The following is a 27076-nucleotide window of genomic DNA, read 5'->3' on the forward strand; positions in this document are numbered from 1 at the left end:
GAATTCGCCCTTCATAGCAACTTTATACCATCTAGAAAACAGACAGCATAAACGGTGTGCAGCCAGTAAACGGACAGAACAACTCATGAACACTAAGAAAATCTACTGAAGCTCTCAATAGAAATTATTGTGAGTTTAAATTCTTTTCCACTGAGACATTACAGCTAATTTTAGGTTCCCCCACCTGTTGATTCCACATTACCTGACGGCACACATTTATTGTTTAGAGGCAAAGTCACCCTCTACAATGTAGGAAATAGAGATGTTTTTTTTTAATTTATTTTTTTTTTTTGTTTTATTTTCCTTACTTTTCCTGCTCATGCTCATACTTAACTGATTCAAGCTTAACTGATTGGTTACAATTCAATTTTAGACTGAAATAAATCTTTGTATTTCCATCTACTTGTCTTATCATTATGTTAATAAAGCACAAGGTTCGGTTAGCTTTGCACAAATGTCCTCCAAAGAGCTACTTTTACTTTCTTTCTTTGAGTATTTCAGAGCCTCTACTTTTTTACTTTTACTCGAGTAAAGAAGTTGAATCAGTACTTCAACTTTTACTGGAGTATTTTTAACACTAGTATCTGTACTTCTAAAGTAAAGACATACGTTTATTATACTAATTAGTATTAGTCACAAGGAATAACCCCAATGAAAACATATTTATTTTAGTTTTTCCTTTTAAAAAAGCCACGCCCACCACACATCTACTTAACCTGTTCATCTGGCTCACCTGGCTGCAGAAAAGCCTCGCCTGGTGTTTTTCCAGTGTGACACTGATCCATTTCAGCCTTGACACAAAAATCTCCTTTTAAGTAATGTACTGCATTACTTTAAAAAAAAAAAGTCTTCTGTGTAATATGTGTCATAACTTTTTTACTTTACTTTTTTGAGTAAACACTGATCACAACTAGGGATGGGTACCGGTATCTGACATAAACGGTAGTAACCAGACCGAAAAGCAGCGCACATTACAGGTACGTACATTCTTTTAAAGCAGAGCTACAGATTAAAAATGCCCAAGGCGAAGCGGTCAAAAGTCTGGCTGTACTTCACAGTAAAAGATGCAAACTCAGCAGCAACAATTGCTTTAAGCTGATACTGTGCAAAGGAGGTAACACCTCAAATCTGATGAAACACCTGGCGACGCATAGCGTTTTTTTAAAAGCCGAAAAATGCGCCGTATTTGATAGCTTGCTGCGAGACCTCACACAGAGCACATCTACTGCGGGTGTGGTTCCTGTTATCGGACCTGGAGTTAGCAACATCCCCCAAAAACTCGAAGAGGAGAGTCCTGGCCCCTAGCCCTGCCAGTGTAGCAGAAATGATGACGGATGATGATGGCAGCAGCAGCCGTTCTTCTCTGCATGAGTAGCTTAATGTTGTTCATGTGTAATTTACGTTGAGTAGGCTAACCACGTTATTACATTAATGCATGTAAGGTGAACTAGCAAACACCGTCGTAGTTACATGCAGCTGTCTTCTTGTTTGATGGCAGATACTCCCTTTACCCTGGCCAAGAAGGCAAAAAAAAAAAGAGGAAAACAGCTGAACATGAGAGGTTTTAGGACAAAGTTTGTGTTTTTTCCATTGTTTAATCACTGCTTCCAGCCCAGAGTGATACCATATATGCCCTGTAGCTGCAGAAAAGGCTAACATTGTTATCTTTTCACAAAAAACAGCTGAACATGAGAGGTTTTTGGACCAATTTTGTGTTCTCCATTCTTTAAGCACCGGTTTGAGCACCGTTTAAAACCTAAGCGATACCCATCCCTAATCACAACAAACATGGAAACATCTCAAACATGGAAAAACATTTGACCCACAGCATGTATTTAATGTGCATGAATGTAATGTCTTTGATAAGTTGCTTAGAGATGGTGGTGACTCTCTGTGTTGTGTTAAATTATGTATTTTTCATATAATGTAACGTCCTGCAAAACAAACTGAGTTATACTTACTTTGTGGTTTTTGTTTTTTTTGTTTTTTTTGTTTTTTTTTTTTTGTGTGTTTTGTGTTTGTTGTTTGAATGTTGCATGAAAATACTGGGTACTTTTGTGCAGGATAAACTGTCTGAATTAATGTGGTGCATTCACAGTACAGAGCAGTGTGTGACTGCGGTGCAGAGTGTCTGTGGCCTCATGGTCAGATTTATGTTGCATTAAGTGTAGCAGAGATTCATATGAATTTTAGTTTATGATGATGAGATTCAGTCACTGAGCACCAAGTTTATAACAGAGTACTTCAGTGTAGGAGATGTACATCAGTATAAAAATACACAATGCAGTTAGCAGCTGACACGCTGATGATGCTCAGTAGATCTGATCTTTGTATCTGGATGTATTTGACAGGGACAGTGTTCATGTTCAGGGACATCAGGATAAAAACAGAAGATGGAAACCTGCCAGATTTGAGCTAAACTGCTCATTTCCATGTGTCGTCCCTGGGCAGGTCACATGACTCTATCCAACATACAAAGACACACAGACACACAAGAAAAGCCAGAGAAAGAAAGACAAATCCAAACGATCCATCATCCTGAGTCAAAGTGATCACAGGTCTGCTTTGTTGGAGATGAGCCTTCAAAGTGGAATATGTGCACTGTTCCTTTATTACTACCACTGAAGGCCACGCCCCTCTGGTCATGTGATCAAGTGGTTTGTAGGACGCTCCTCTTCCTCAGAGGATCCACCTGTGCTTCCTCTCCTCTCTCCTCCACCTGTTACAGTGAGGGAACGTCCTCCATGATGGAGGAGCTGCTGGAAAGTGCTGAGAGTTTCCTCCAGAGTGAGACCTCTGTCACAGTTCAGAGGATCTACGGCAGCAGAGACCTTCATGGACACTAAAAGTCTCAAACACACAACAACAACATCACACTGACTCCACTCTGACATCACTGATCAATAATCAAAGAACACACAGATCAAACTGATTGATCAGCCATCAGAGGAGTCGGATCAATGGAGCTGCTTCTGTTCCTGATGTCCCCTGTTTGATCCTGGACCTGAACTCTCCCTGCAGAGGAGACACAAGACAGTCAGAGACACACACACAAACACACACACACACACACACACACACACACACACACACACACACACGCACAAGCACAAACCTTTAACTTTGAACTGCACTGTTTTGAATCTTATCCAGATGTTCTTGCTCTGAACTCCACAGATGTATTTCCCACTGTCTCTCTCTGTGGGCTGTTTCAGGGTCAGACTGAGGTCTCCAGTTTTCAGCAGGTCTTCATTCATCTTCGTTCGGTCTCTGTAATCCTGGTGCTGTTCTTCAGGCTGGTCAGAGCCGTTCTTATACACGTGGACATCTATTACTGGTTCAGGGTCATAGCGTACCCACTCTACTGTAGCATCTTCAGGCAGGTTTTGTGTGGTTCTGAAGGGCAGCTGGACAGACTCCGCCCCCTCCTCCACCTCCACCTGACACACTGAGAGGACAACAAACACAACATGAGCTGTACAAAGTGTGATTGGTGTTCAGAGCAGCATCATGTGACTCTTGTTCTGCACTAAATGAAGCGATGGAGTGGCGCCTCCTTCAGGCAGAGAAACAGCTCTTGCCCAAGGACACAACGACCGGGACTGTCCAAGCCGGGGCTCGAACCGGAAACCTTCCGATTACAAGGCGAACTCCCAAGGAAGACAGCACGAGAAATGTTGGGGATCATTTTCAAGTGATTGACAATGAATGCAGTACATCAGTTATTGTTCATTGTGTTGTTGATATGTATATGCAAAGATGGATGTTTAAATATTCTTTATAAGACACCTTTGAGTTTATGTTAGCTTAACCACTGTTGCTGTAATATAGTTGCCCTAATGGCAGCTTATTTGCAACACTGTCTATTAACTCATTCACTGCCATTGACGTCTATAGACGTCAATTGAAAGCATACGTTTGAAAATGGCTGGCAGTGAATGAGTTAAGGTGACAAAAAACCAGCTGACTTCAACAGTTAAGCAAAGTGGAACCCTCTTGTCCTCCTTCCTGTATTCTGACCAATACACCATCTTGTTGACTGCTAAGAAACTAGTCATAACACTGCTATTCCAGAACACATGAACTCTGTTTTTGCCCATACTCTGCAACATTTTAGAAAAGTTTCTGGGCAGAATACGATCCTGTGCAGAGGCCGACACCATCCTTATCCACGTGGGCACAAAGCATATTCCAAAAAGCCTTAGGAACTTTGAAAGAAAAGCTTCTGGACTTCTTTAAGTTTCTTGAAGACATTTCACCTCTCATCCGAGAAGCTTCTACAGTTCTAAGAGCAATTGTTGGACAGTCCCAGATTTGCTGTGAGCATTCGTGCTAACAGCCAGAAATGTTCAGACGTCTAAATTGGAAAACATAAAAGAGCCACCTCGACAGGACAAGACTGAGCTGTACATCTGAATCTCAAGGACAAAGATCACACTTGTGAGGATGCAAAGGTTCACATTCTGGACAGAGAGGGCGGTCGGTTTGAGAAAGGGGTGAAAGAAAACATCTATGTCCACCATGGACCAGGAGGCATCTTTCTGCAGCAGATGTTCTCCACTTCAACCAATCAAGAGCCAGACACTCTCTGCTAACATATGATATGGAGTCCAGCAAGCAGGACACACTCCATCAAGTACCTGCTGACCACTATTTCCACGATTCTCTGTCTTCTGGCTGTGCCCCTGAACTCTGATTTCAGGGACAGTTTTGGCTTTCAGTCGTCATCAAAACACTTTGTTTCATTCATGTTGCTCTGAAGCTTTCCTTTCTTCTCATTGACGTGTTCTGAACCAATCACAGCCCTTTCCTTTACAGCGCTCTGCTTTCACCCCTCCCTGAAAGCCCAAATTCACTCTCAGTTTAGTTCAGCTGGAGCCGAGATGACACAGAGAGCCTTTGGTCCATGAGATCTATCTAGGAGACATCAGTAACATCAGCTTTGTGTCAGCCGTCCTGTAGAATGCTTCCATACAGCTGCTTCTGTCTCTGAGTATCTCTCAGCTTCAGCTGGGACTCCACCCAGGTGTTGGTTGGTTGTTGGCACAGAGCTGCTGCAGTGACTCACAGCTGGTTTCGTCCAGTTTAAATAAGCACATGAAAATCCACCAAATATCAAAATAGAAACAGAAAAAGCTTCAATCCACATTTTGCCCTGTATCTACAGCACTGACCTCGGACTTTCAGCACCATTCTCTTCAGCAGGATGTTTCCCTCCCTGCTGTAGACGGTGCAGGTGTACATCCTGTTGTCATAGTCTGAGGGGTGTTTCAGGGTCAGACTGAGGTCTCCAGTTTTCAGCAGGTTTTGATTCATCTTCGTTTTGTCTCTATAAAACTCGCTCTGTTTTTCAGGCTGGTCAGAGCTGTTCTCAAACACATGGACCTTATTATCATTGTTGTCCTTCCACTCCACTTTAGCGTCTTCAGGCAGGTGAAGTGTGGTTTTGAAGGGCAGCTGGACAGACTCCACCCCTGAATCCACCTCCACCTGGGGCACTGAGAGGACAACAAAGTAAGAAACACAGTCTGAGTGTTTCTGTCACACTCACTTCATCACACAGCTCAGTTTGACAACATGTGGAAGAATTTGATAGAAGCTTCCTTTAGTAAAAGCACCAAGAAAACACCATGAAAACACCTCACTACACACAAAACTGCAGTACTGGCAAATTGTACATAAAGTATGAAAAGTCAAAGTACTTATTGTGCAGAAAAATGTTCCCATCAGTGTCTGTGGATCAATATTACTGCTGCACATGTTTAAGGCTGAGCTCATTTCAAATCCTTTCTATTGTGTTGAATCTGCAGTAATGCATCATATTCTATAAAATCATATGTTTGTAGTGGCTGTCCTGTGAGGACCACCCAACTCTATCGTTGCTAAACTCTACATCCACCTCACTAACAGACATTATTCTCTGCTAACCTTATTCATGTTTACAGCTCGTGGTTAAATGCCAAAAGGTCAACTCCACATCCCTCCCCCACAGTTACCTGATTGGTCTGAATGTTCTTGATTGGCTCACTAACAGCCAATAAAATCTCATGTACAGAATTACAGTATTAGTTAGGAAACTGTACAAGCTGCTTTCAAGTGCAGAGCAACAAACTGTTTGAACTGATCCAACTTTATTAACACAGACAAAGATTTGTGCATCAGCTGCTGTTTGCTGCTATAGATATAATCCAGCTGATGTGGAGAACTACATGTGACACTGTGATGCAGCCATGAATCTGACTGATTTCTTTCCATTTTCAAAGGTTGATGCATCAGTTAAAGTCCTTAAAAAGCTCAGAAATAAAGAGAAAGGTTGGTTACAGCAAAGAGAGGCACTGGCAGCCTTTAAGACACTAAACAAGACAAACAGATCAGAGAACATCAGACTGAATAAGTGGAATAAAGTGAAACAGAGAACTAACGCTCCCTAAGAATGGAGCTGTCAGAGGAAGAGAGCAGCAAACTGAAAGTCTCTGTTAGCTGCAGAGCTCTGAAACTTCACACAGCTTTGGATGATAACATGGAGAAAGGATGTGGAGATGTTCACACTTCTGCTAGAAATCATCTTCTAGTTATTGTGACTCAGATATGACTGATTATAGATGAGGACCAAAGAAGGTTGTTACTGAGATTTGAGCTGACTTAGCTTAGCCTGTGTTTTAGCCACATGCTAAACAAACACATGTTCAGAAACTAGAAGATGTGACCTTTCAGATGAAGTCTCACACATGAACTTTGCTCCTACAGTTCATCTGCTGAAGCTTTTACATTTGGCTGGAAATCAAATAAAAACCCAAACAGCCACAAACATCAGACATGCTAACACTGTAACATTATTGGATGGAGCCCACTGAGACTGAACCACCATCATCAGTCTGACCTCTGACCTTTGACTTGTATCTACAGCACTGACCTCTGACTTTCAGATCCACTTGTTTCTCCATCAGCATGTTTCCCTCCCTGCTGTAGACGGTGCAGGTGTAGGTGGAGTTGTCTCCATCTGTGGGCTGTTTCAGGGTCAGACTGAGGTCTCCAGGTTCCAGCAAGTTTCTCTTCATCTTTGTTCGGTTCTTGTATTTATCGTCCTGTTCTTCAGGCTGGTCAGAGCCGTTCTCATACATGTGGACCTTCCTGTTGTTTGCATCCTTCCACTCCACTTTAGCATCTTTAGGCAGGCAAACTGTGGTTTTGCAGATCAGCTGGACAGACTCCACCCCTGAATCCACCCCCACCGAGCGGACTGGGAGGACAACAAAGCACAACATGAGCTGTAGTAAAGGTTACTAATGGTCTCCTTATGACCTGTTACGACAGCATTCGCTGTTTAAAGCGTGTCTGTCGTAAAGCTGAGCGTTTGTGGAGAAAGACTCGTTTACAGGTTCATCTCTTTTATTTAAAAGACCTTTTAGTTTCTTTTAACGCTTCAGTTCGTGATGCAAGGGCTGCTTATTTTTCAAACCTAGTCTCTAGGAGCAGAGGTAACCCTAAGGTTCTATTTGACACAATTAGGGATATTGTTGCTCCGGTTTCTGCTGCTGTCGCTATTTCTTCGAATGAAGACTGTGATAATTTTCTTTCCTTCTTTGTTGTTGTTGTTTGTTGTTTCCTTAAAAGGTTAGCAATGTAAGGAGCAAAATCTCTCCCTCCATGTACCATTTGCCTGTTCGAATTTTACTTAAGCCTGTCAGATTTGAAAGATTTTCACCAGTGTCTTTGCCTGAGTTGTTGAAGCTGGTTACTTCAATGAGACCATCCTCTTGCCCCCTTGATATTTTAACTGGATCTTTACTTAAAAATGTTTTTGAGTCTATTGGTCCTAGTGTTCTTAAAATTATTAATGCATCTCTGCTCTCTGGTCAGGTCCCTGTTTACTGTAAAAGTGCTGCCATTCACCCACTTTTAAAAAAAACCTAAACTTGATCCTTCTTTGCTTTCCAGTTACAGACCCATCTCAAAATTGCCTTTTATTGCCAAAATTTTAGAAAAGGTTGTGGCCAAGCAACTCATGGATTTTCTAGATGAACACAACGTTCTTAATAAATTTCAATCTGGCTTTCGTCTGGCTCACTCTACCGAAACTGCACTTCTTAGAGTGTCTAATGATATTTTGATGAATTATGATGCTGGAGAGTGCACTGTGTTGATGTTGCTGGATCTGACCTCTGCTTTTGACACTGTTGATCATCTTATTTTGTTAGATAGATTAAACCACTGGGTGGGTGTATCGGGTACCGCATTGGAATGGGTTAAATCCTATTTGTCAAATCGATCTTTCTCTCTTGCCTATGGGGTGCCTCAGGGCTCTGTCTTGGGACCATTATTGTTTTTGTTGTATTTACTCCCTCTTCTGCAACTTCTTAGCTCTTTCTCTGATATTTCATATCATTGTTATGCAGATGATATTCAGCTATATATCTCTTCTAGGCCACCTGATGTTTCTAAGCTCCAAATCTTGCAGTCCTGCTTAGACTCCGTTAGAGATTGGCTGGCTGGTAATTACCTTCAACTAAATGCTGATAAAACGGAAGTCATTGTCTTTGCTCCTGAGAAATTTGTTCCCCTCGTGGTTAAAAATCTAGGCCCTCTTGCTTCCTATATTAAATCATCCATTATGAACCTTGGTGTTACATTTGATCCAGCTCTGACGCTGGACACACACGTTAAATCTTTGGTTGGCTCTTGTTTTTACCATTTAAGAAATATCGCTAAGCTGAGTCCCATTGTGTCACGTTCCGAATTGGAAATGATTATTCATGCTTTTGTTTCATCTCGCTTAGATTATTGTAATTCCTTGTTTACTTGCTTAAGTAACGCCTCCCTGGAACGACTGCAGGGTGTTCAGAATGCTGCTGCCAGGCTTCTGACAAAGCATCACAAACACTCCCATGCCACTCCCCTGCTGATTTAGCTGCATTGGCTCCCTGTCAAGTTCAGGGTCCAATTTAAGATCATAATCATGACTTATAGGGCCCTGCACGGTGTAGCTCCAACTTACTTAAGTGATCTTCTTCTTTCCTATCACCCCAGCAGGTCCCTGAGGTCTTGTGACCAGGGGTTGCTGGCTGTCCCGCATACAAGGTTAAAAACAAAAGGTGACAGAGCGTTTGTATCAGTGGCTCCCAGACTCTGGAACTCGCTCTCTTTGAGTTTGGGATCTGTGGACTCAGTCATGTCCTTTAAAAAGCAGGTAAAAACCTCTGTTTAAACTCGCTTTTGGTTGATTTTGTTTTGTTTTAGATTTTAATGTCTGTTTTCTGCCTCTGTAAAGCACTTTGTGATTTTATCTTGAAAGGTGCTATATAAATAAAATTTTACTTTACTTTACTTTACTTTACTTTACTTTATTTTACTTTACTTTACTTTACAGAGGACTTATTCCTGTGCTTGTCCTGTTAGACCTCAGTGTAGACCACAACATTTTACTACAAACACTAGAACACACCAGAGTTATTAAAGGAAATTCACTGCAGTGGTTTGAATCACATCTGATAGATTCCAGTTTGTTCATGTAAATGAGGAGTTTTCTTCACACACAAAAATTATTCATACATTTATTTGATTACCATGCATATGCTATGCATTTGATTTTTATTTTTTTATTTTTCTGCTTCTAAATTCATCACATTGATCCTGAACCTTTATATAACTATAACCAACACACACATATTAGATGTCAGTGACCACTGTGTGAAAATAATAAATATTAATGACAGTATAATAAAATAAATGTATAATAAAATCTTATCATGGAGGTCTCTTTAACATTGTTTTTTTTTTAACCTTTATTGGATTACAGTGAGCTGGTGTACATTGCATTGTAAATGGTAAATGGCCTGTATTTGTATAGCGCTTTTCTAGTCTCTAAGGACCCCAAAGCGCTTTAGACAACCTGTCATCCACACATTCACACACTGGTGATGGCAGCTACATTGTAGCCACAGCCACCCTGGGGCGCACTGACAGAGGCTGCCGGACACTGGCGCCACTGGGCCCTCTGACCACCACCAGTAGGTGAAGTGTCTTGCCCAAGGACACAATGGCTAAGACTGTCGGGGGCTCGAATCGGCAACCTTCCGATTACAAGATGAACTGCAACCTCGTGAGCCACGATCGTGATTGTATTGTAAAGTTATTACATATTATTCACATGTCTGTGTTCTCGAGTATTAGTTTGTTTTTTTTGTAACCTCTGTTAACTCATGACCAATCGCAGTGAAACTTTTGGTAAAAAGTAAAACTGGTTAAATTGCAGATAATGAAAGAACAGCTTGTCCACATGCAGCCTCTTTGTCAGATCAATGCAGTGAAGCACACACACTGTTTAGTAAAGTCATGTTGTGGAGCTGTTTCACTGATCAATGACTGAGTCTGAAGGAGGTTTTCTGACTTCTGGAACAAACCTGGAAGTTTCTCTTCAGCTCTCTGTATCAGCTGTTTGTAACTCTCAACTCTTTCAGCTTCTGGAACAAGTTTGTGTGAGCCGCAGTCAAGGAGCCACCAGAGGACACCTGCTGAACATCGGCATTATGGGTAGTGTAGTAGGAGACACTCACCTGACATGAAATAGTGCCGGAAATAAAATAGAAGACCTCCAGAAACCACAAGAAGAACCAGGAGAACCAGGAGAGCTGTGGCCCAGGATGGAAACCGTTCTGTGGGGAAACAAAAAGAACAGCATGACCTTTGACCTCTGACTGACATAATAGGCCTACATTTCAATCAAAGAGCCAATATGATTTCTCTGATAAGTTTTATCTGAATGATGTATGATGTGTCTACAGCAGGTGTTTGTTGCTGACCTGCAGCACCTTTGACCTGCAGCTGTACATCACTCCACCTGAGTTCACGTCCAAAGTCTCTGATGGAGCAGGTGTAGGTGGCGCTGTCAGACAGTTGGGGGTTGGTCAGGTTCAGGCTGAGCTCTCCAGTTTCCAGAGCGTCAGTCTTCATGGATGTTCGGCCGCTGTAACGCTGGTTTTGATCTTTCAGTTCATCTCCTTGAAGCTGACGCTGGTGGACAGTGGGAGGACTGAGGTCGGAGCGACTCCACACCATTGAGGCATTTCTTAGGTTGAAAGTGTCAAACTCACAGGGCAGCACTACAAATGATGCCCCCTCATATGATTCCACAGCTGAGGCATGCTGGGAAACTGAGGACACACAGACAGAGACTCCATGAGTCACTTTAAAGTAAAGATCAAGTTTAGACACATTGAGACACACATGAGAATGTGTGACTGATGTGATCTGTGAGTCCAAAAAAAAAAAAGTCAGGGTCAAACAGCACAAACAGACTGTGAGTGGAAGTCCTGATGTCGGAGGACAGATTTTCAAGTCTTTTTACAAATTAAAGATTTGGGAGTGACTGAGACGAATCCAGATCTAAAATCACTAAGCTGATCAAAGCGTTTTACATCAGAGCAACAGATTCAGAATACATTTGTGTTGTTGCAATTAGTGCAACATACAGCTGTATATCATCCACGCAACAGTGGAAATAACACAGTATTTTCAGATTATCCCAAAAAGTTGATTCTGTTCATCTGGACGTAGCGTTTTGTGAGAGAAGTGTTTCGTCACTCATCCAAGTGACGTCTTCAGTCTCAGCTGACTGCAGGTTTCAACCTTATAAACAGTACCTTTGCATAATGACTGAAACCAGCCCACTGAAGGAACAATGGGCTGGGAGGTCAGTTCCTTAATCACTAGTATTCAAATATTGCACAGACATGCCGTCCCAGCATGTCTGTGCAGGTTTCAGACAGACAGGCTGGGAAACATGGAATAAAACATAAGGAGGGGAAACAAGGCAGCAGAACTCTAATACACACAGGGAGACACTGGGGGTAAAGACACGAGGGGAAATCCAAAAAACTACACTGAACAACTTAGGACTCATAGAATAACTCCTAGAACAACATGATATAGAAACACAAGAAAGCAGAGAAGGACCCAGGACCATGACAGTAAGTACTTAAGTACAGTTTTAAGGTATCTGTACTTTACTTAAATATGTAGCTCATCTGGAAACCACCAAGAAGAATCCAGAGATTTGAAAGTTGCTGCTTTGGATTGTTAGTTTGATCTGAATCAGAATCCAGTGTTTGATGGAAATCTTCTCCTGCTGCACTTCAACACATTAAAGAGAGAGAGATGAAAGAAAAGCTGATGATGAGAGCAGAGAGAGGAAGGTGTACTTACCGTGCAGGAGGATCACAAACACCACAAACATCTTCATGTTCCTGTCAAACTCAGAGACTCTTTAAAAGCCCTTCAGGACATCAGCTCACAGCAGCTTCACTTTCCTCTGCTGATCATCTACTGACACTCTCACACTGCTTCACTGTCACAGCTCAGAGTTCAGCTTCACACTTTGTTAATTTGAGGAATGAAGTCCAGCAGCCACAGATCACTTCTGAGAAAAGAGGACGTCGGCTTTCCTCCTAGTTTCACGCCCGAGCGCTCCGGTTGGAGGCGGCTGCTGCGGCCTCACCCTGACACGCACAAAGCTCCGCCTTCAGTCCTGACACTGAAATTTCCCTTCCGCTGTCGCAACAATGATGCAGATGTGAAAAGATCAGTACAGGTTATTAAAGAGGCCGGGTTCTCTGATCACGGCGATCCTGTTTCTAAAGTCCCACATGATCACATTTATGATGTGGTTTCTTTTCACATCATGCAAATAAAGTTTAAAGTCTGCGTGTCTCCAGACTGTGTCCACAGTGTTTCAGTGCAGCAGAGTGAATCTGATTTGCTGGCAGCTTTTTGTCCTTTCACTGAACAAAAGGCTCCAACAGAGATGAAATGAAGATGTGTTTCTATCGTTGCTTCATGATGGAATAATGCTGACATCAATATAAAAATGGGACTTTTGGTTGTCGGTGATATTTGTGAGGCTCACATGTGTGAATGTTGTTGTTTGGAGGCTCAGCAGCTTTAATGAGACGAATGGAGGCCAGGCATATATCAGCACTGCTGCTGCCTGAGCCTGTTCACTCCCTGCTCTGTGTCCACACTGTGGACTTTATATGTGCTGTTTATACTGTGTGCGTCAGAGCCGATGGCTCAATACACACAAATATGCCACGTAATGTGAGCACACACTCTGTGTGTGGCACATTCCAACAGTGCTGTTTGTGTGTCAAACAACAAGCAGAACAAAGGTTCAGTTTAAAAAGAATGACTACACCCTGAAGGTTCCTCGGGTGGCTCAGCAGGTAGAGCAAGTCATCTCTTGACTCCTCCCACCAGCATGTCAAAGTGATCTTGTACAAATAAAACTGAGGTTATTGTTCTCGTCCCTAAACATCTTATAAATATGGTATCTAACCACATTCTTTCTCTGGATGGCGTTACCTGGGCCTTCAGTAACACTGTGAGGAACCTTGGAGTCATTTTTGACCAATTCAATTCAATTTTATTCATATAGCACCAAATCACAACAGAAGTCGCCTCAATGTGCTTTATATTGTACAGTAGATCAAACAATAATAGAAAAAAAAAAAGCCCAATGGAAAAATGTACCATGTCAACCAATTAATTAAGTGGGATTTGGTTGTTGGTGAGAGAGAGAGAGACAGTTTCTAGATGTGGGAGATTTGTGACGTTTGGTGTAGAGTAGTTAGTTAGTGTGTTGTCTCGTGTAGTTGTTCTGTTGTGTAGTTGTTTTGTTTTGTGTGTCAGTGAGGGCACTGATGAATGTCACAAAGGCACATTTGCAGTGTAAACACTGTCACTAAGTAGAAAACCAGCGGAGTGATACACCTCCTGCTGTCAGGCCTGCAGGTTTGTCCCTGTGCTGCTCTCCTCTCTTTTGGTGGACCAACATTGTTTTTTCCTGGCACACATAATTTGTGGGTTTTTATACTTATTGGGCTACATATGTATTTGTTATACAGGCTTGTAACAGGGCAGCCCTTAGCGGCTGGAAACACAGTGAGACAGACCAAGGCAAGTGTAGTGGAACAAAGTATTTATTTTCTATACGGCTCTCCTTACAACAATTAACTTGTCGAGCTTCTTCACAGCACAAAAAATCCACGCTCTAATGACAACTGGCAGCCTTAAATATGTTCAGCTGTCACAGACTTAACCATTATTCCACTCTCAGGTAAATTCTTAAATCCCAACCTTCCACCACAGTATACAATATATCAATAAGAATAAATAAATACATAAATACATTTTCACATTTACATATTAATAAATACTTCACACTTTAATGTTACACCAAACCCAATATTATAAAAACCCAGAAACCCAAGCACAAAAAGATTCACCACACTCTCTTTACCCATGGTCTCTCCCGGAACCTTTAAATGGTGTCTGGACCCCCAGGGAAACATTTGCCCAAACACCTTGAAGAGGACACAGGCAAGAAAGGTGAGTAATCATTAACTTACAAACACTTATTTGCACCACTTTTATCCCTAGATTTCACACACACATTTGCATTAGTTTTCCTTATTGGTAAACCTTAATCACAATCACCATTCTTCTCTCCTGACAGACAACCACCACATTCCTTGACGAGGAGCAGCTGTGCAGGATCTGAAATAAGGCTACCAACTGATTTTAAAATTCCCAATAAATAGTCAATAAATATTTAAACTTCTTGTGTGCAAATCCATGCTTAAAGTGCAATGCTAAATAAAGTGTTTGATAAGGTGCTTTTAATAAAGTGAAAGTTGTGCTCTAAAGTGCTATACAGATAATATAAATAAATGCAGTAAGGGAGTCCTCTTCCTTACAAGGCTATACAGTACATAGCATCAAAACTCACATGTTTTATGTAACTAAAGTGTTTAATTATGCGGGCTACAGACAATAATTAAGTTATAAACTATATTTATATGAAAAACGTGTATACTTACTGCATTTGAATTATTTTAACCACATGTAACCACCTGCATGTGTGTTTGAAAAACAGGTTTTGATTTTGCCACCTCATTTGATTTGTTTACCACCCTCATGCCACCCTGAGAAAATTTCTCTAGATCCGCCCCTGCATATACAGTGGCTTGAACTTGAACTTTCCCACATTTTGTCACATTAAAGCCACAAACATGAATCAATTTTATTGGAATTCCACATGAAAGACCAACACAAAGTGGTGCACACGTGAGAAGTGGAATGAAAATCATTCATGATTCCAAACATTTTTTACAAATAAATAACTGCAAAGTGGGGTGACAATGTTGTTGCGTCTGTCTTGAGTTCCTTCTTTTTCCCTTCCGAACACACACATGTAAAGGAAGCACTCAAAACATGCGGTTATCCTAAATGGGCGTTCATAAAGTCAGCAAAGAGGCACAGAAAAGAAGATCAGACACCAGCGAGGGAGGATAAGAAAGACAGACGCAACAACATTGTCATCCCCTATGTAGCCGGTGTATCAGAAAAACTCAGGAGAGTTTTCTCCAAGCATGACATCCCAGCAACACACTCAGACAGAAACTGGTTCACCCAAAAGACAAAACGCCAAAACACAGACTTAACAATGTGGTGTATGCTGTACAGTGCAGCGAGGAATGCCCAGACCTCTACATTGGAGAGACCAAACAGCCACTTCACAAGCGCATGGCACAACACAGAAGAGCCACCTCCACAGGACAAGACTCAGCAGTCCATCTGCATCTTAAGGATAAAGGTCACTCTTTCGAGGATGCCAATGTTCACATTTTGGACAGAGAGGACAGATGTTTGAAAGAGGAGTGAAAGAAGCATCTATGTCCACTGTGAGCGACCATCTTTGAACAGAGGCGTGGTTTACGACGCCAACTGTCTGCCATCTATAATCCAGTTTTGAGATCCCTTCCCAGACGCCTTAACGCCCAGGAACAGAGTCAGCACAATGTTCAAGGTTCAAGGTTCTTTATTTGTCACATGCATAGTTATACAAGTATAACACACAGTGAAATGTAGCCTGACACGCTCCTCGACATGTGCAAAAATTGGGGGGGGGGGGTGTAGAGGAAGAACATTATATATATACGTGTATATATATATATATATATATATACACACATATAGTATATCCACTGGGTGAATGTGCAGTAGTAGCAGCAAGCAGGTGAATTCTGTACATTAATATGAATAGACATCTGACTATTTTACAGGATAGACAATATAAACATATTTAAGTTAAAGGAGTTTGAAATGTACATTGTGCCTTGGTTTAGAGTGTCTGGAAGAGAGTCCTGTCTCAGTCAGTTATAAATGATGTGAGAGGGCGGGTGTGTGTGTTTAGGGCACGGATGGCTTGGGGATAGAAGCTCCTCTTGAGTCTCTCTGTCCTTGCCCGGAAGATGCGGAACCTTCTACCAGATTGCAGAAGTTGGAACAGTTTGTTGCCAGGATGGGACGGGTCCTTCAGTATCTGCGCTGCTCTAGTCCGGCATCTCCTGGTGTAGGTGTCCTGAAGTGGGGGGAGAGCAATCCTGCAGCAGCGTTCTGCTGTACGGATCACTCTCTGGAGAGCTTTTTGGTCCTTCACACAGCTGTTCCCAAACCACGATGTCATGTTCTGTGTGAGGATGCTCTCCACAGCGCCTGTATAGAAAATCCTGAGGATCTTTGGAGAGACCCTGAACTTCCTCAATGTCAATGTGGTGAGCCACACGGTAAATCAGGGTTCCTACTGCGATGAGCTGTGGCTTTCCATGCTTTCAGGTGACAGCCCGGGTGGTTAACACAGGGAGTTGTGGGGAATAATCCAGCTCCAACAAGTCTCAGGCGTATCTTATTGGCAGCAGCCCAAGAGTAAAGCCCCTGAAGATCCAGTTCTCTGCTAAGCCGACGAAGTAGCCCAAAAAAGCCCGCTCTCTTCCCCCATTACCTCCGATGAGGCCTGGGAAGCAAAAAAGAGCTGAACAGCAAGAGTGGAGGTAAACCGGGAAAACACCCGTGTTTCGTTGACTCTGAAAATTATCATTAGCAGATTTAACGCTATCGCAATAACGCATGGCAATCATAAATCCGGAGGGAGATGATGCTGGACAAAAGTGTAGAAAAGACACTAGCACAACATGAAAAGTAAACAAACAGATGGACAGAGGCCGCGGCACAGCCAAACACAGGCGCCATCTTGCATCTGTGAACCAGTGCACCTTATTTTACTGTTTACTGGCCTCAAACCGATTTTACGTGGAGCTCAAAAATCTGTCAAAAATGTTTTAGTACGACTATCGTAAGCTACGAAGCCGCACCGCTTGATGGATTGTTGGAGTATTATGGTTACCGTAGCCAGGAGCCTCGTGGACTCATAGTATTCTGGGTCCAAAACTCCGTCCGCTTCAGGTCGCAAAGTGAAACGAACACTGCGGCACACTGAGAGTTAAAAACTGTCTGAATTCTTTCATCTTCAATAAAATGATCAGTGTTGCTGCTTTACCAGGTGTAACAGTTCAGTTTAACATCCAGGCATCCATGAAAACAGATGCAAAGTTACATAGCAAAAATGTGAAAAATGCCGGAGCAACATATACCACAACAACATGGGAATAGAGCATCTGCAAGAGAATTCAACATGAATGAATCAATGTTAAAGAAGTGGAGGAAGCAAGAGGAATGAGTTGAGTAAAGCTTGACTTATCCGACTGTTTTCTTTCATTAAGGAGCTCCTGATAGAAACTCGGTGCACCTTATGTAGGAAAACAGACCCGTTCATCGACTGTGCGCGTTATAGTCCAGTGCACCTTATGGTCCGAAAAATATGGTAATATTCCAGAAATAATAATAATGGATTGGATTTATATAGCGCTTTTCAAGGCACCCAAAGCGCTTTACAATGCCACTATTCATTCACACACTGGTGGAGGTAGCTACAGTTGTAGCCACAGCTGCCCTGGGGCAGACTGACAGAAGCGAGGCTGTCATATCACGCCATCGGCCAACACCAGTAGGTGAAGTGTCTTGCCCGAAGACACAACGACCAGGACAGAGAGAATCGAACTGGCGACCTTCCGGTTACAGATGCGTTTCCCAACCCCCTGAGCCACGGTCGTCGTTGTTCGTAACACTTCCTACGTTGGAATAGCCATCAGCATGAACTATCACATGTCCACCATCACATGCCCGAATATGGAAGTGACGTCATTTTCACGGAAAATGTAGTTGTTTTTTTTTTGGTTTTTTTTTTTTGGGGGGGGGGTCTTATAAGCCTATACTGGTGTTTTTAAAAGTCATGTTTGCCTTTAAGGTTTTCTATATATGCTCAGAAGTCATATTGCACTGCTTGTAATAGTGTATTTTGATGCACATGCTGTTTTTTGGGTTTTTTTGCAAATTTGCATTATAATATTTATTTAAATTTTTCATGCAGTATAAAAATTGGTGTATCTCAAAAATAGAACTAGGAAGACCCTCAAAATATCAAAATGTCCTGTTCAGTTCAATTCAATTTTATTTATATAGCGCCAAATCACAACAAAAGTCGCCTCAAGGCGCTTCATAGATACAGAGAAAAGTAGCCATGATGGTTACCTTCTGTTAACCGCTTTGACGTTTCAAACGTGGCAAAATTTACTTGTCTGTGTGAGCACCGATTTCCAGATTTAATGAATTGATATCGGTTTATTCCAGTTAAAATCAATTTTAATTGAAAAATCGATTATTAAAACCCACCCCTACTGTGTGTGTGTGTGTGTGAGTGTGAGGAGAGCACAGTGCAGCAAGGAAGTACTGTAACTCCTTTATTTCACACAGACAGCTTCAGCATTTGTTCTGCTTTCTCTGCTTTTATTTGAATGTAACAGAAACACACGGCTAGAATTTACACAAACGTGTTTACAGGCTGACTTTAATGTGTTTCTGCACATGCTTGTCCTCTGGTCATGTGATCATGTGGTTTGTAGGACGCTCCTCTTCCTCAGAGGATCCACCTGTGCTTCCTCTCCTCTCTCCTCCACCTGTTACAGTGAGGGAACGTCCTCCATGATGGAGGAGCTGCTGGAAAGTGCTGAGAGTTTCCTCCAGAGTGAGACCTCTGTCACAGTTCAGAGGATCTACGGCAGCAGAGACCTTCATGGACACTAAAAGTCTCAAACACACAACAACAACATCACACTGACTCCACTCTGACATCACTGATCAATAATCAAAGAACACACAGATCAAACTGATTGATCAGCCATCAGAGGAGTCGGATCAATGGAGCTGCTTCTGTTCCTGATGTCCCCTGTTTGATCCTGGACCTGAACTCTCCCTGCAGAGGAGACACAAGACAGTCAGAGACACACACACACACACACACACACACACACACACACACACACACACACACACAGAGAGAGAGAGAGATAGAGAGAGAGAAACAAACCTTTGACCTTGAGCAGCACTGTTTTGAATCTAGAGATCCTCTCACTGTAGACTCTACACCTGTATCTCCCACTGTCTCTCTCTGTGGGCTGTTTCAGGGTCAGACTGAGGTCTCCGGTTTTCAGCAGGTCTTCATTCATCTTCGTTCGGTCTCTGTAATCCTGGTGCTGTTCTTCAGGCTGGTCAGAGCCGTTCTCATACACATGAATGATTTTGCTAAAGACTTCACCAGACTCATAGTATTTCCACTCCACTTCAGCATCTTCAGGCAGGTTTTGTGTGGTTTTGAAGGGCAGCTGGACAGACTCCGCCCCCTCCTCCACCTCCACCTGACACACTGAGAGGACAACAAACACAACATGAGCTGTACAAAGTGTGATTGGTGTTCAGAGCAGCATCATGTGACTCTTGTTCTGCACTAAATGAAGCGATGGAGTGGCGCCTCCTTCAGGCAGAGAAACAGCTCATGGAGAGAAATAATTATTAGAGCAAAAACAAGAGTGGAGCTGCAAATAAGGCCGAGAGGAACGCTGCAGAAAACTGTTCATGTGTGAATTCATCACTTCATAGATTTCTTTGAGCACTAAAATCAGAGCTGCTTCTATTTCTAATATGACAGCTGTACATTAGAGCTGGAACACTTTAAATGTGAGCCATAAAAACATGATGCTCTACAAGTGCATTCAGCTCTGACACTGTCACATCATGAAGGAGACGTGGAAATGTTATTCTTTCTGTCACAACACAGAGCTTGTGACCAAATGTGAGGGTAGGTATGTAGAGTAACCTGTAAATCAACAGCTTCCCTTTCATACTCAGCTCTCTCTACCTACCAAGATGGCGCCGTGTATGGATGCCCTGGTGCTTCAGTGCGTTACTTTTGTCTTGTTTTCACTTTAATTCTTATTGTTTGCACTGAAGCACCGCAGCAATTTCCTAATGTTGTAAACCTCAACATCTGGCAATAAACCCATTCTGATTCTGATTCTGATTCTGATTCATCATGATGGACTGGTAGAGCATCCCCATCACTGCAGCCCTAATCTGTGCAGGGTGTGCAGATTTTTTTAATAATCACTTTTTTATTGAGTTTTAGACATTAAAACAAAAATAAGACAATGCACATACACCCCTGACACAAACACAGAAAAAAAAAAAAACAACACAAACAGTCTGAGCAAGCAAAATTTCAGTAAGTCACATATTCAAACCCTCTGTACACATAGCTATTGCATTGAGCCTTTTCTCTCAGGATACTCTCTCTCAGATCGCAGGGCTGACCTGTATCTACAGCACTGACCTCTGACACTGAGCAGCACTTCTTTCTTCAGCAGGATGTTTCCCTCCCGGCTGTAGATGGTGCAGGTGTAGGTGTTTGTGACTGTGGGGTATTTCAGGGTCAGACTGAGGTCTCCAATTTTCAGCAAGTTTCTCTTCATTCTGATTAGGTCTCTGTAAAATGGATGCTGTTCTTCAGGCTGGTCAGAACCATTCTCATAGACGAGGACTTTCCTGTAACCATCAGTCCACTCCACTTTAGCGTCTTTGGGCAGACAAACTGCGGTCTTGCAGGGCAGCTGGACAGACTCCACCCCTGAATCCACCTCGACCTTGTAAACTGAAAGGACAACAAAGCACAACATGAAAAAATCAGCTGTAGCTGTGATGGTCACATGACCTCATCTTCCTTGTCACATGCTTCCCTTCCCTTTCTGGATTGACTTGCTTTTGTGTCTTTCTCTCTGTCTCCCATTCCCTCTTTCCTGCTCTATGTGTGTTTCAGTTCTGCTTCATCTTTCAGAGGTGAACAAGCTCACATTTAAATGATAAACAAGCTCTTTTAATTTTTTTTAGCACTTTTCATTAGTGCATCCACTCCTTTAGCCACTTACATCTCCGAGTGCCCTAAACCGCATATTGGATAAGCAGATATTGGACCAGCTCAGGAGAATATTTCAAGGCAGAAAAGAACAATGCAGCAATGAATGCAGCAGCCACGGATCCTGTGAAGAGGGCTCTCTCCAGCCACGGAGCGCCAAGGAACAGCCAGGAATGAGGGAGAATGCAATGCCAGACAGAGGGAGATGCAGACTCTAAATATATGAGAGGGATTAAGGGCAGGGAGGAAACGCCTGGGGAAGACGGCTGAACATAAGCAACTGACAAGACAGGGGAAGCACAGCTAAACATAGTACACACAGAACAAGTGTCTCTAAAAGCTGCAAAACACACAGAGACACAGGCCGACTATGTACAGGCAAAGGCAGGAGCGACAGAGACACTACTGGGGAACAAGGGAAGAGAAGGCAAGGGAGCAACACAGAGACGTGACTGGGGGGAGGGGAAACAAAGACAAGACGGACCTAACAGGGCAGGACACACAGATGCAGGACCAAGACAAACAGAGACGAGACCAGGCATGAACAGGATCAAACACCAGACAACCTAAACTAGAAATACAGATAACTACATAGGAACAAGTCGCACAGCACAGAGAAAACAAAAATAAATAAACAAGACTTAAAATATTATAAAAACAAAACTTGACTGAACGACTCAGGCACCCTAACACACTCAATGTCATCTAGTGCTTACTCATTAATCCTAAATTATTTTTCCTTGTGAACCTGATCAGAGGAAGGGCGCTCATGTGGCCAAGGAGATGTTGGCTGGTAACATGAATATAACTTTTCTGGATTTTCTGGAAAAATTAAATCAGGTTTTTGATAAATACTCTAGCACTGACTTGCTCACAAAACTGCTGACACTCTGACAGAGGAGGAGTAGTGTGGCTGATTTCGCTGTTGAGTTTGTGGATTCTGGCAGAGGAGACTCGCTGGGATAAAAGGGCCCTTTGCGGGACCTAGTTTGCATTATTTGAGTGAATACATTCAAGATAAACTTGCAACGAAGGAATTCCTTGCTTAACTTCATGCACCAGTCTACTTATGTATTAAAGGTGGATGACCACATTCAGGCATTTTGTCCCCAAAGGAACTGTAACTACTGGCAGGTAACTTCTGGTTACAAGGGAGTTTTTGCATCAAACTGCTGCTAAAGTAATTATTCATAGGGGTTGTTTGATTGTTGGGGTTTCTCTGCATTACTGTAGGGTCTTTGCCTTACAATATAAAGCACTTTGAGGTTACTGTTGTTGTAGTTTGGTGCCATCCATCCATTTTCTTCTGCTTATTCAGGGCCAGGTTGTGGTGTCAGCAGGCAAAGCAGAGAAGCCTATGCCTCCCTCTCCTCAGTGTAACAATAACAAATGTGTGGTGTCTCTTTAAGACAGCCTAAGTTAATGTTTAGTGATGTCACTAAATATTACTGCCCAGCCAAAAGATATAATTTCTCTGACATGCCATGGGTCTCCCCCAGGAACTCAACTGGCTCCATTTTTATGTGGAGTAGTAGTGGCTCTACTCCTCACCCTCTCTCTAAGGTAGAGACCAGCCACCATTCAGAGAAAGCTAATTTCTCCACTTTCTCTGAATAGTGCCGTGGGCACTCCACCCTTTTCCAGCTGAGAACCATTGTTTTGTTGGACTAATGGACGGATTCTCCTTTTCAGCACCCTGGCATAGACTTTCCGAGGAAGGCTGAAGAGTGTGACCACACCCTCCAGGCTTTTTCCATGGCCTCTCCGAACTCTTCCCAAACCCAAGTTTTTGCTTTAGCCCCTGCCTGATCACTGTTCTGCTTGGCCTGTCAATACCTACAGTGGGGCAAAAAAGTATTTAGTCAGCCACCGATTGTGCAAGTTCCCCCACCTAAAATGATGACAGAGGTCAGTAATTTGCACCAGAGGTACACTTCAACTGTGAGAGACAGAATGTGAAAGAAAAATCCATGAATCCACATGGTAGGATTTGTAAAGAATTTATTCGTAAATCAGGGTGGCAAATAAGTATTTGGTCAATAACAAAAATACAACTCAATACTTTGTAACATAACCTTTGTTGGCAATAACAGAGGTCAAACGTTTACTATAGGTCTTTACCAGGTTTGCACACAGTAGCTGGTATTTTGGCCCATTCCTCCATGCAGATCTTCTCGAGAGCAGTGATGTTTTGGGGCTGTCGCCGAGCAACACGGACTTTCAACTCCCGCCACAGATTTTCTATGGGGTTGAGGTCTGGAGACTGGCTAGGCCACTCCAGGACTTTCAAATGCTTCTTACGGAGCCACTCCTTTGTTGCCCGGGCGGTGTGTTTTGGATCATTGTCATGTTGGAAGACCCAGCCGCGTTTCATCTTCAAAGTTCTCACTGATGGAAGGAGGTTTTGGCTCAAAATCTCACGATACATGGCCCCATTCATTCTGTCCTTAACACGGATCAGTCGTCCTGTCCCCTTGGCAGAAAAACAGCCCCATAGCATGATGTTTCCACCCCCATGCTTCACAGTAGGTATGGTGTTCTTGGGATGCAACTCAGTATTCTTCTTCCTCCAAAAAGTTCTACTTTGGTTTCATCTGACCACATGACATTCTCCCAATCCTCTGCTGTATCATCCATGTGCTCTCTGGCAAACTTCAGACGGGCCTGGACATGCACTGGCTTCAGCAGCGGAACACGTCTGGCACTGCGGGATTTGATTCCCTGCCGTTGTAGTGTGTTACTGATGGTGACCTTTGTTACTTTGGTCCCAGCTCTCTGCAGCTCATTCACCAGGTCCCCCCGTGTGGTTCTGGGATCTTTGCTCACCGTTCTCATGATCATTTTGACCCCACGGGATGAGATCTTGCGTGGAGCCCCAGATCGTGGGAGATTATCAGTGGTCTTGTATGTCTTCCATTTTCTGATGATTGCTCCCACAGTTGATTTTTTCACATCAAGCTGCTTGCCTATTGTAGATTCACTCTTCCCAGTCTGGTGCAGGTCTACAATGCTTTTCCTGGTGTCCTTCGAAAGCTCTTTGGTCTTGGCCATGGCGGAGTTTGGAGTCTGACTGTTTGAGGCTGTGGACAGGTGTCTTTTATACAGATGATGAGTTCAAACAGGTGCCATTCATACAGGTAACGAGTGGGGGACAGAAAAGCGTCTTACAGAAGACGTTACAGGTCTGTGAGAGCCAGAGATTTTCCATGTTTAAGGTGACCAAATACTTATTTTCCACCCTGATTTACGAATAAATTCTTTACAAATCCTACCATGTGAATTCATGGATTTCTTTTTCACATTCTGTCTCTCACAGTTGAAGTGTACCTCTGGTGCAAATTACTGACCTCTGTCATTATTTTAAGTGGGGGAACTTGCACAATCGGTGGCAGACTAAATACTTTTTTGCCCCACTGTATAGACTGATCCCAGTCCAACAGGCTGACCAAGCCTGATAGCACTCCTTCAGCCTGATGGTTCCCTTCACTTCTGGTGTCCACCATCTGGTTTTGGGGTTGCCACCACCACCAGCTACCTTGTGGCTGCAGGTCAGTGCAACAGCTTCAGCAATGCAGGTGCTGAACATCCAGACCATTTGGACTTAATGTCCCCAGTCTCCCTTGGAGTGCTCTTGAAGGTGAGAGTTGAAGATCTTGTTGACTGCGGCCTCTGCCAGGCATTCCCTGTGGACATTCACTATATGTTTAGGTGAACCAAGTCTGACTCAGGTAATACATGAAACCACGGTTCTTTGTTTACAGATGGATTTATTCTTCCGTCACACTTCTCCATCAATTCACTATAAAATCCACCGTCAAACTGTCATTACATAAATGTGCAGAATGATCAAACATAAATACAACAAACAAAAATTTAAAATAAAGTTAACAAATGTGCAATAAACAGAACACAGTTAAATGTACCACGCTGGCTGCACATGACTGTGAGAGGAGTCTGCTTTAGAAACAAAAACTTAACGAAAAACAGTTCCCAACTTCTTCTTTATCTTCTTTGCAGCTCCCTTTCACTATGAAACAACTTATTTAATCTTCCTTATGACTTCTTTATCTTACGGCTTTTCTTAGCTTCTTTGCACATTTTCTTAACCTCCTTTTTTGTCACTTAAAGGCGAAAGAAAGAAATAACATACATAACACAATAAATTAACAAATTGACATAATTTACATACAGTTAAAGACTCTAAGAAGGCCGGGTACTCTGATCTGTCGTTTGGCACATAAGTGCAGACGACAGTCAGGTCCCAATCCCTGACCCAAAGGCGCAGAGAAAAAGAAAACTCTCTCATCCACTGGGAAAAACTTCAACATACAGGCAGCAAACTGAGGGAATGCTAAGTTACCCACCTCAGCCTGCCACCTCTCACCAAGGGCAACTCCAGACTGAGACAAAGTTTAGCCCCTCTCCAGGAGACTTGTTCAAGAGCTCAAGCTTTTAATTGACTATTGCATAAAACAACATCTAACACTTTGATGCGCCCATTTTTTTCAGTTAAGCCTTGGACTCATTGCACTTCTGGGACCATAAGTGTGTGGTGATCACAGCCTCCGATCACTCACTCTTTTGGTTTGGTCAAAAGGGTTATGGGTAGGTGTTGTAGGAAAGACTAACCTGACTTAAAATGGTGCCGGAAATGAAATAAAAGACCTCCAGAAACCACAAGAAGAACCAGGAGAACCAGGAGAGCTTTGGCCCAGGATGGAAACCGTTCTGTGTAGAAACATAAAGACAAGTAAGACTTTTGACCTTTGACGGAATGTAATTAGTGAATTTACTGAACAGGCCTATACTTGTGTGAAAGAGCCTAGAGTAACATGGTTATTTCTTATTAAAGTAAAGTTTTAAAGTAATAACGTTTTATCTGAGTGATGTCAGATTTGTCTACAGCATGTGTTTGTTGTTGACCTTTGACCTGCAGCTGCACATCTCCTAGTCTCTCGTAGCCAAATATAGGGTCTCTGATGGAGCAGGTGTAGGTGGCGCTGTCAGACAGTTGGAAGTTGGTCAGGGTCAAGCTGAGGTCTCCAGTTTCCAGAGCGTCAGTCTTCATGGATGTTCGGCCACTGTAACGCTGGTTTTGATCTTTCAGTTCGTCTCCTTGAAGCTGACGCTGGTGGACAGTTGAAGGACTGAGGTCGGAGCGACTCCACACCACTGTGGGGTCACTCAAATCAAAAGTGTCAAATTCACAGGGCAGGTGGAATGAGTCCCCCTCATACATCTCCAAAGCAGCTGAGGCATGCTGGGAAACTGAGGACAGACAGAGACTCCATGTGTGACTTTGAGGTAAAGATCAAGTTTAGACCTCAAAAGTTGATTCTGTTCATCTGGACGTAGCGTTTTCAGTGAGAGAAACCTTTCGTCACTCATCCAAGTTACTTCTTAAGTCTCAGCTGACTGCAGGTTTCCCAATCTTATAAACAGTACATTTGCATTATGCCGGCTTGTACACATACAAGAGAAACACGAGAGTTCTTCTGTACTGATGTTTACTGTGCTTCTCTTAACGTACACAGGTACACTGTAGAACTGGTGAATACAAATGTACAAGGAAATTGTATTTCAGCATTAAAACATATTGCGATATAAAATTCACAAAATATAAACAAACATACCACTTTGGCCTGCAAGTGGACAAACCGGTGTATTTGGAACTTAGGACTTGTTTTTTCTTCTTTGACATTCACACGGCTAGACCGTCACCATGAGCAGCTTCTCTGGCCTTTTTTCTAAAAACAGGAAGTGACCTCTGCCCTTACCTTAAACTTACAAAATTAACCGATTATTTTCCATGTATCAAATTAACAGTACACCAATCCGGTATGCAATAGGAAAATGTTAACATGCTCAACACAAAAATAA

The 27076-nt window shown here is 42.7% G+C and overlaps 2 protein-coding genes and 1 long non-coding RNA gene across 3 annotated transcripts; 1 reads left to right on the forward strand and 2 right to left on the reverse strand.

Annotated features, from left to right (window-relative positions):
- Window positions 1-265: 265 nt before the first annotated feature.
- Window positions 266-12418, reverse strand: LOC145425890 (uncharacterized). Its single transcript, XM_080299354.1, has 7 exons — window positions 12202-12418; window positions 10800-11150; window positions 10554-10652; window positions 6914-7240; window positions 5175-5498; window positions 3116-3448; window positions 266-3015 (listed from the first exon to the last, which is right to left on the reverse strand). The coding sequence occupies exons 1-7, from the start codon at window positions 12236-12238 to the stop codon at window positions 2924-2926; spliced, it is 1563 nt and encodes a 520-aa protein (XP_080155480.1). The 5' UTR covers window positions 12239-12418; the 3' UTR covers window positions 266-2923.
- A 1559-nt stretch (window positions 12419-13977) lies between these two features.
- LOC145425910 (uncharacterized) lies at window positions 13978-14610 on the forward strand. The gene is made up of 2 exons (XR_013906677.1): window positions 13978-14382; window positions 14510-14610. It is a non-coding gene; the product is annotated as an uncharacterized LOC145425910 (long non-coding RNA).
- Window positions 14611-18679: 4069 nt separating this feature from the next.
- On the reverse strand, window positions 18680-26618 carry LOC145425896 (uncharacterized). The gene is made up of 4 exons (XM_080299360.1): window positions 26120-26618; window positions 25826-25924; window positions 19319-20935; window positions 18680-19204 (listed from the first exon to the last, which is right to left on the reverse strand). The coding sequence occupies exons 1-3, from the start codon at window positions 26433-26435 to the stop codon at window positions 20544-20546; spliced, it is 807 nt and encodes a 268-aa protein (XP_080155486.1). The 5' UTR covers window positions 26436-26618; the 3' UTR covers window positions 18680-19204; window positions 19319-20543.
- Window positions 26619-27076: the final 458 nt, after the last annotated feature.

Source organism: Astatotilapia calliptera, chromosome 3 (genome assembly GCF_964374335.1).
Source record: "Astatotilapia calliptera chromosome 3, fAstCal68.1, whole genome shotgun sequence".
Taxonomy (NCBI): Eukaryota; Metazoa; Chordata; class Actinopteri; order Cichliformes; family Cichlidae; genus Astatotilapia; species Astatotilapia calliptera.

Coding starts and splice junctions, on each gene's coding strand:
- LOC145425890 (XM_080299354.1), bottom strand. CDS start 12,238: ATGAAGATGTTTGTGGTGTTTGTGATCCTCCTGCACG. Junction 7,241..10,553: donor CCGGCACTATTTCATGTCAG/GTGAGTGTCTCC, acceptor TTGTCCTCCCAG/TCCGCTCGGTGGGGGTGGAT. Junction 3,016..3,115: donor AGTGCAGTTCAAAGTTAAAG/GTTTGTGCTTGT, acceptor TCTCCTCTGCAG/GGAGAGTTCAGGTCCAGGAT.
- LOC145425896 (XM_080299360.1), bottom strand. CDS start 26,435: ATGTATGAGGGGGACTCATTCCACCTGCCCTGTGAATTTGACACTTTT. Junction 25,925..26,119: donor TGTGCAGCTGCAGGTCAAAG/GTCAACAACAAA, acceptor GTTTCTACACAG/AACGGTTTCCATCCTGGGCC. Junction 20,936..25,825: donor CCGGCACCATTTTAAGTCAG/GTTAGTCTTTCC, acceptor TTGTCCTTTCAG/TTTACAAGGTCGAGGTGGAT.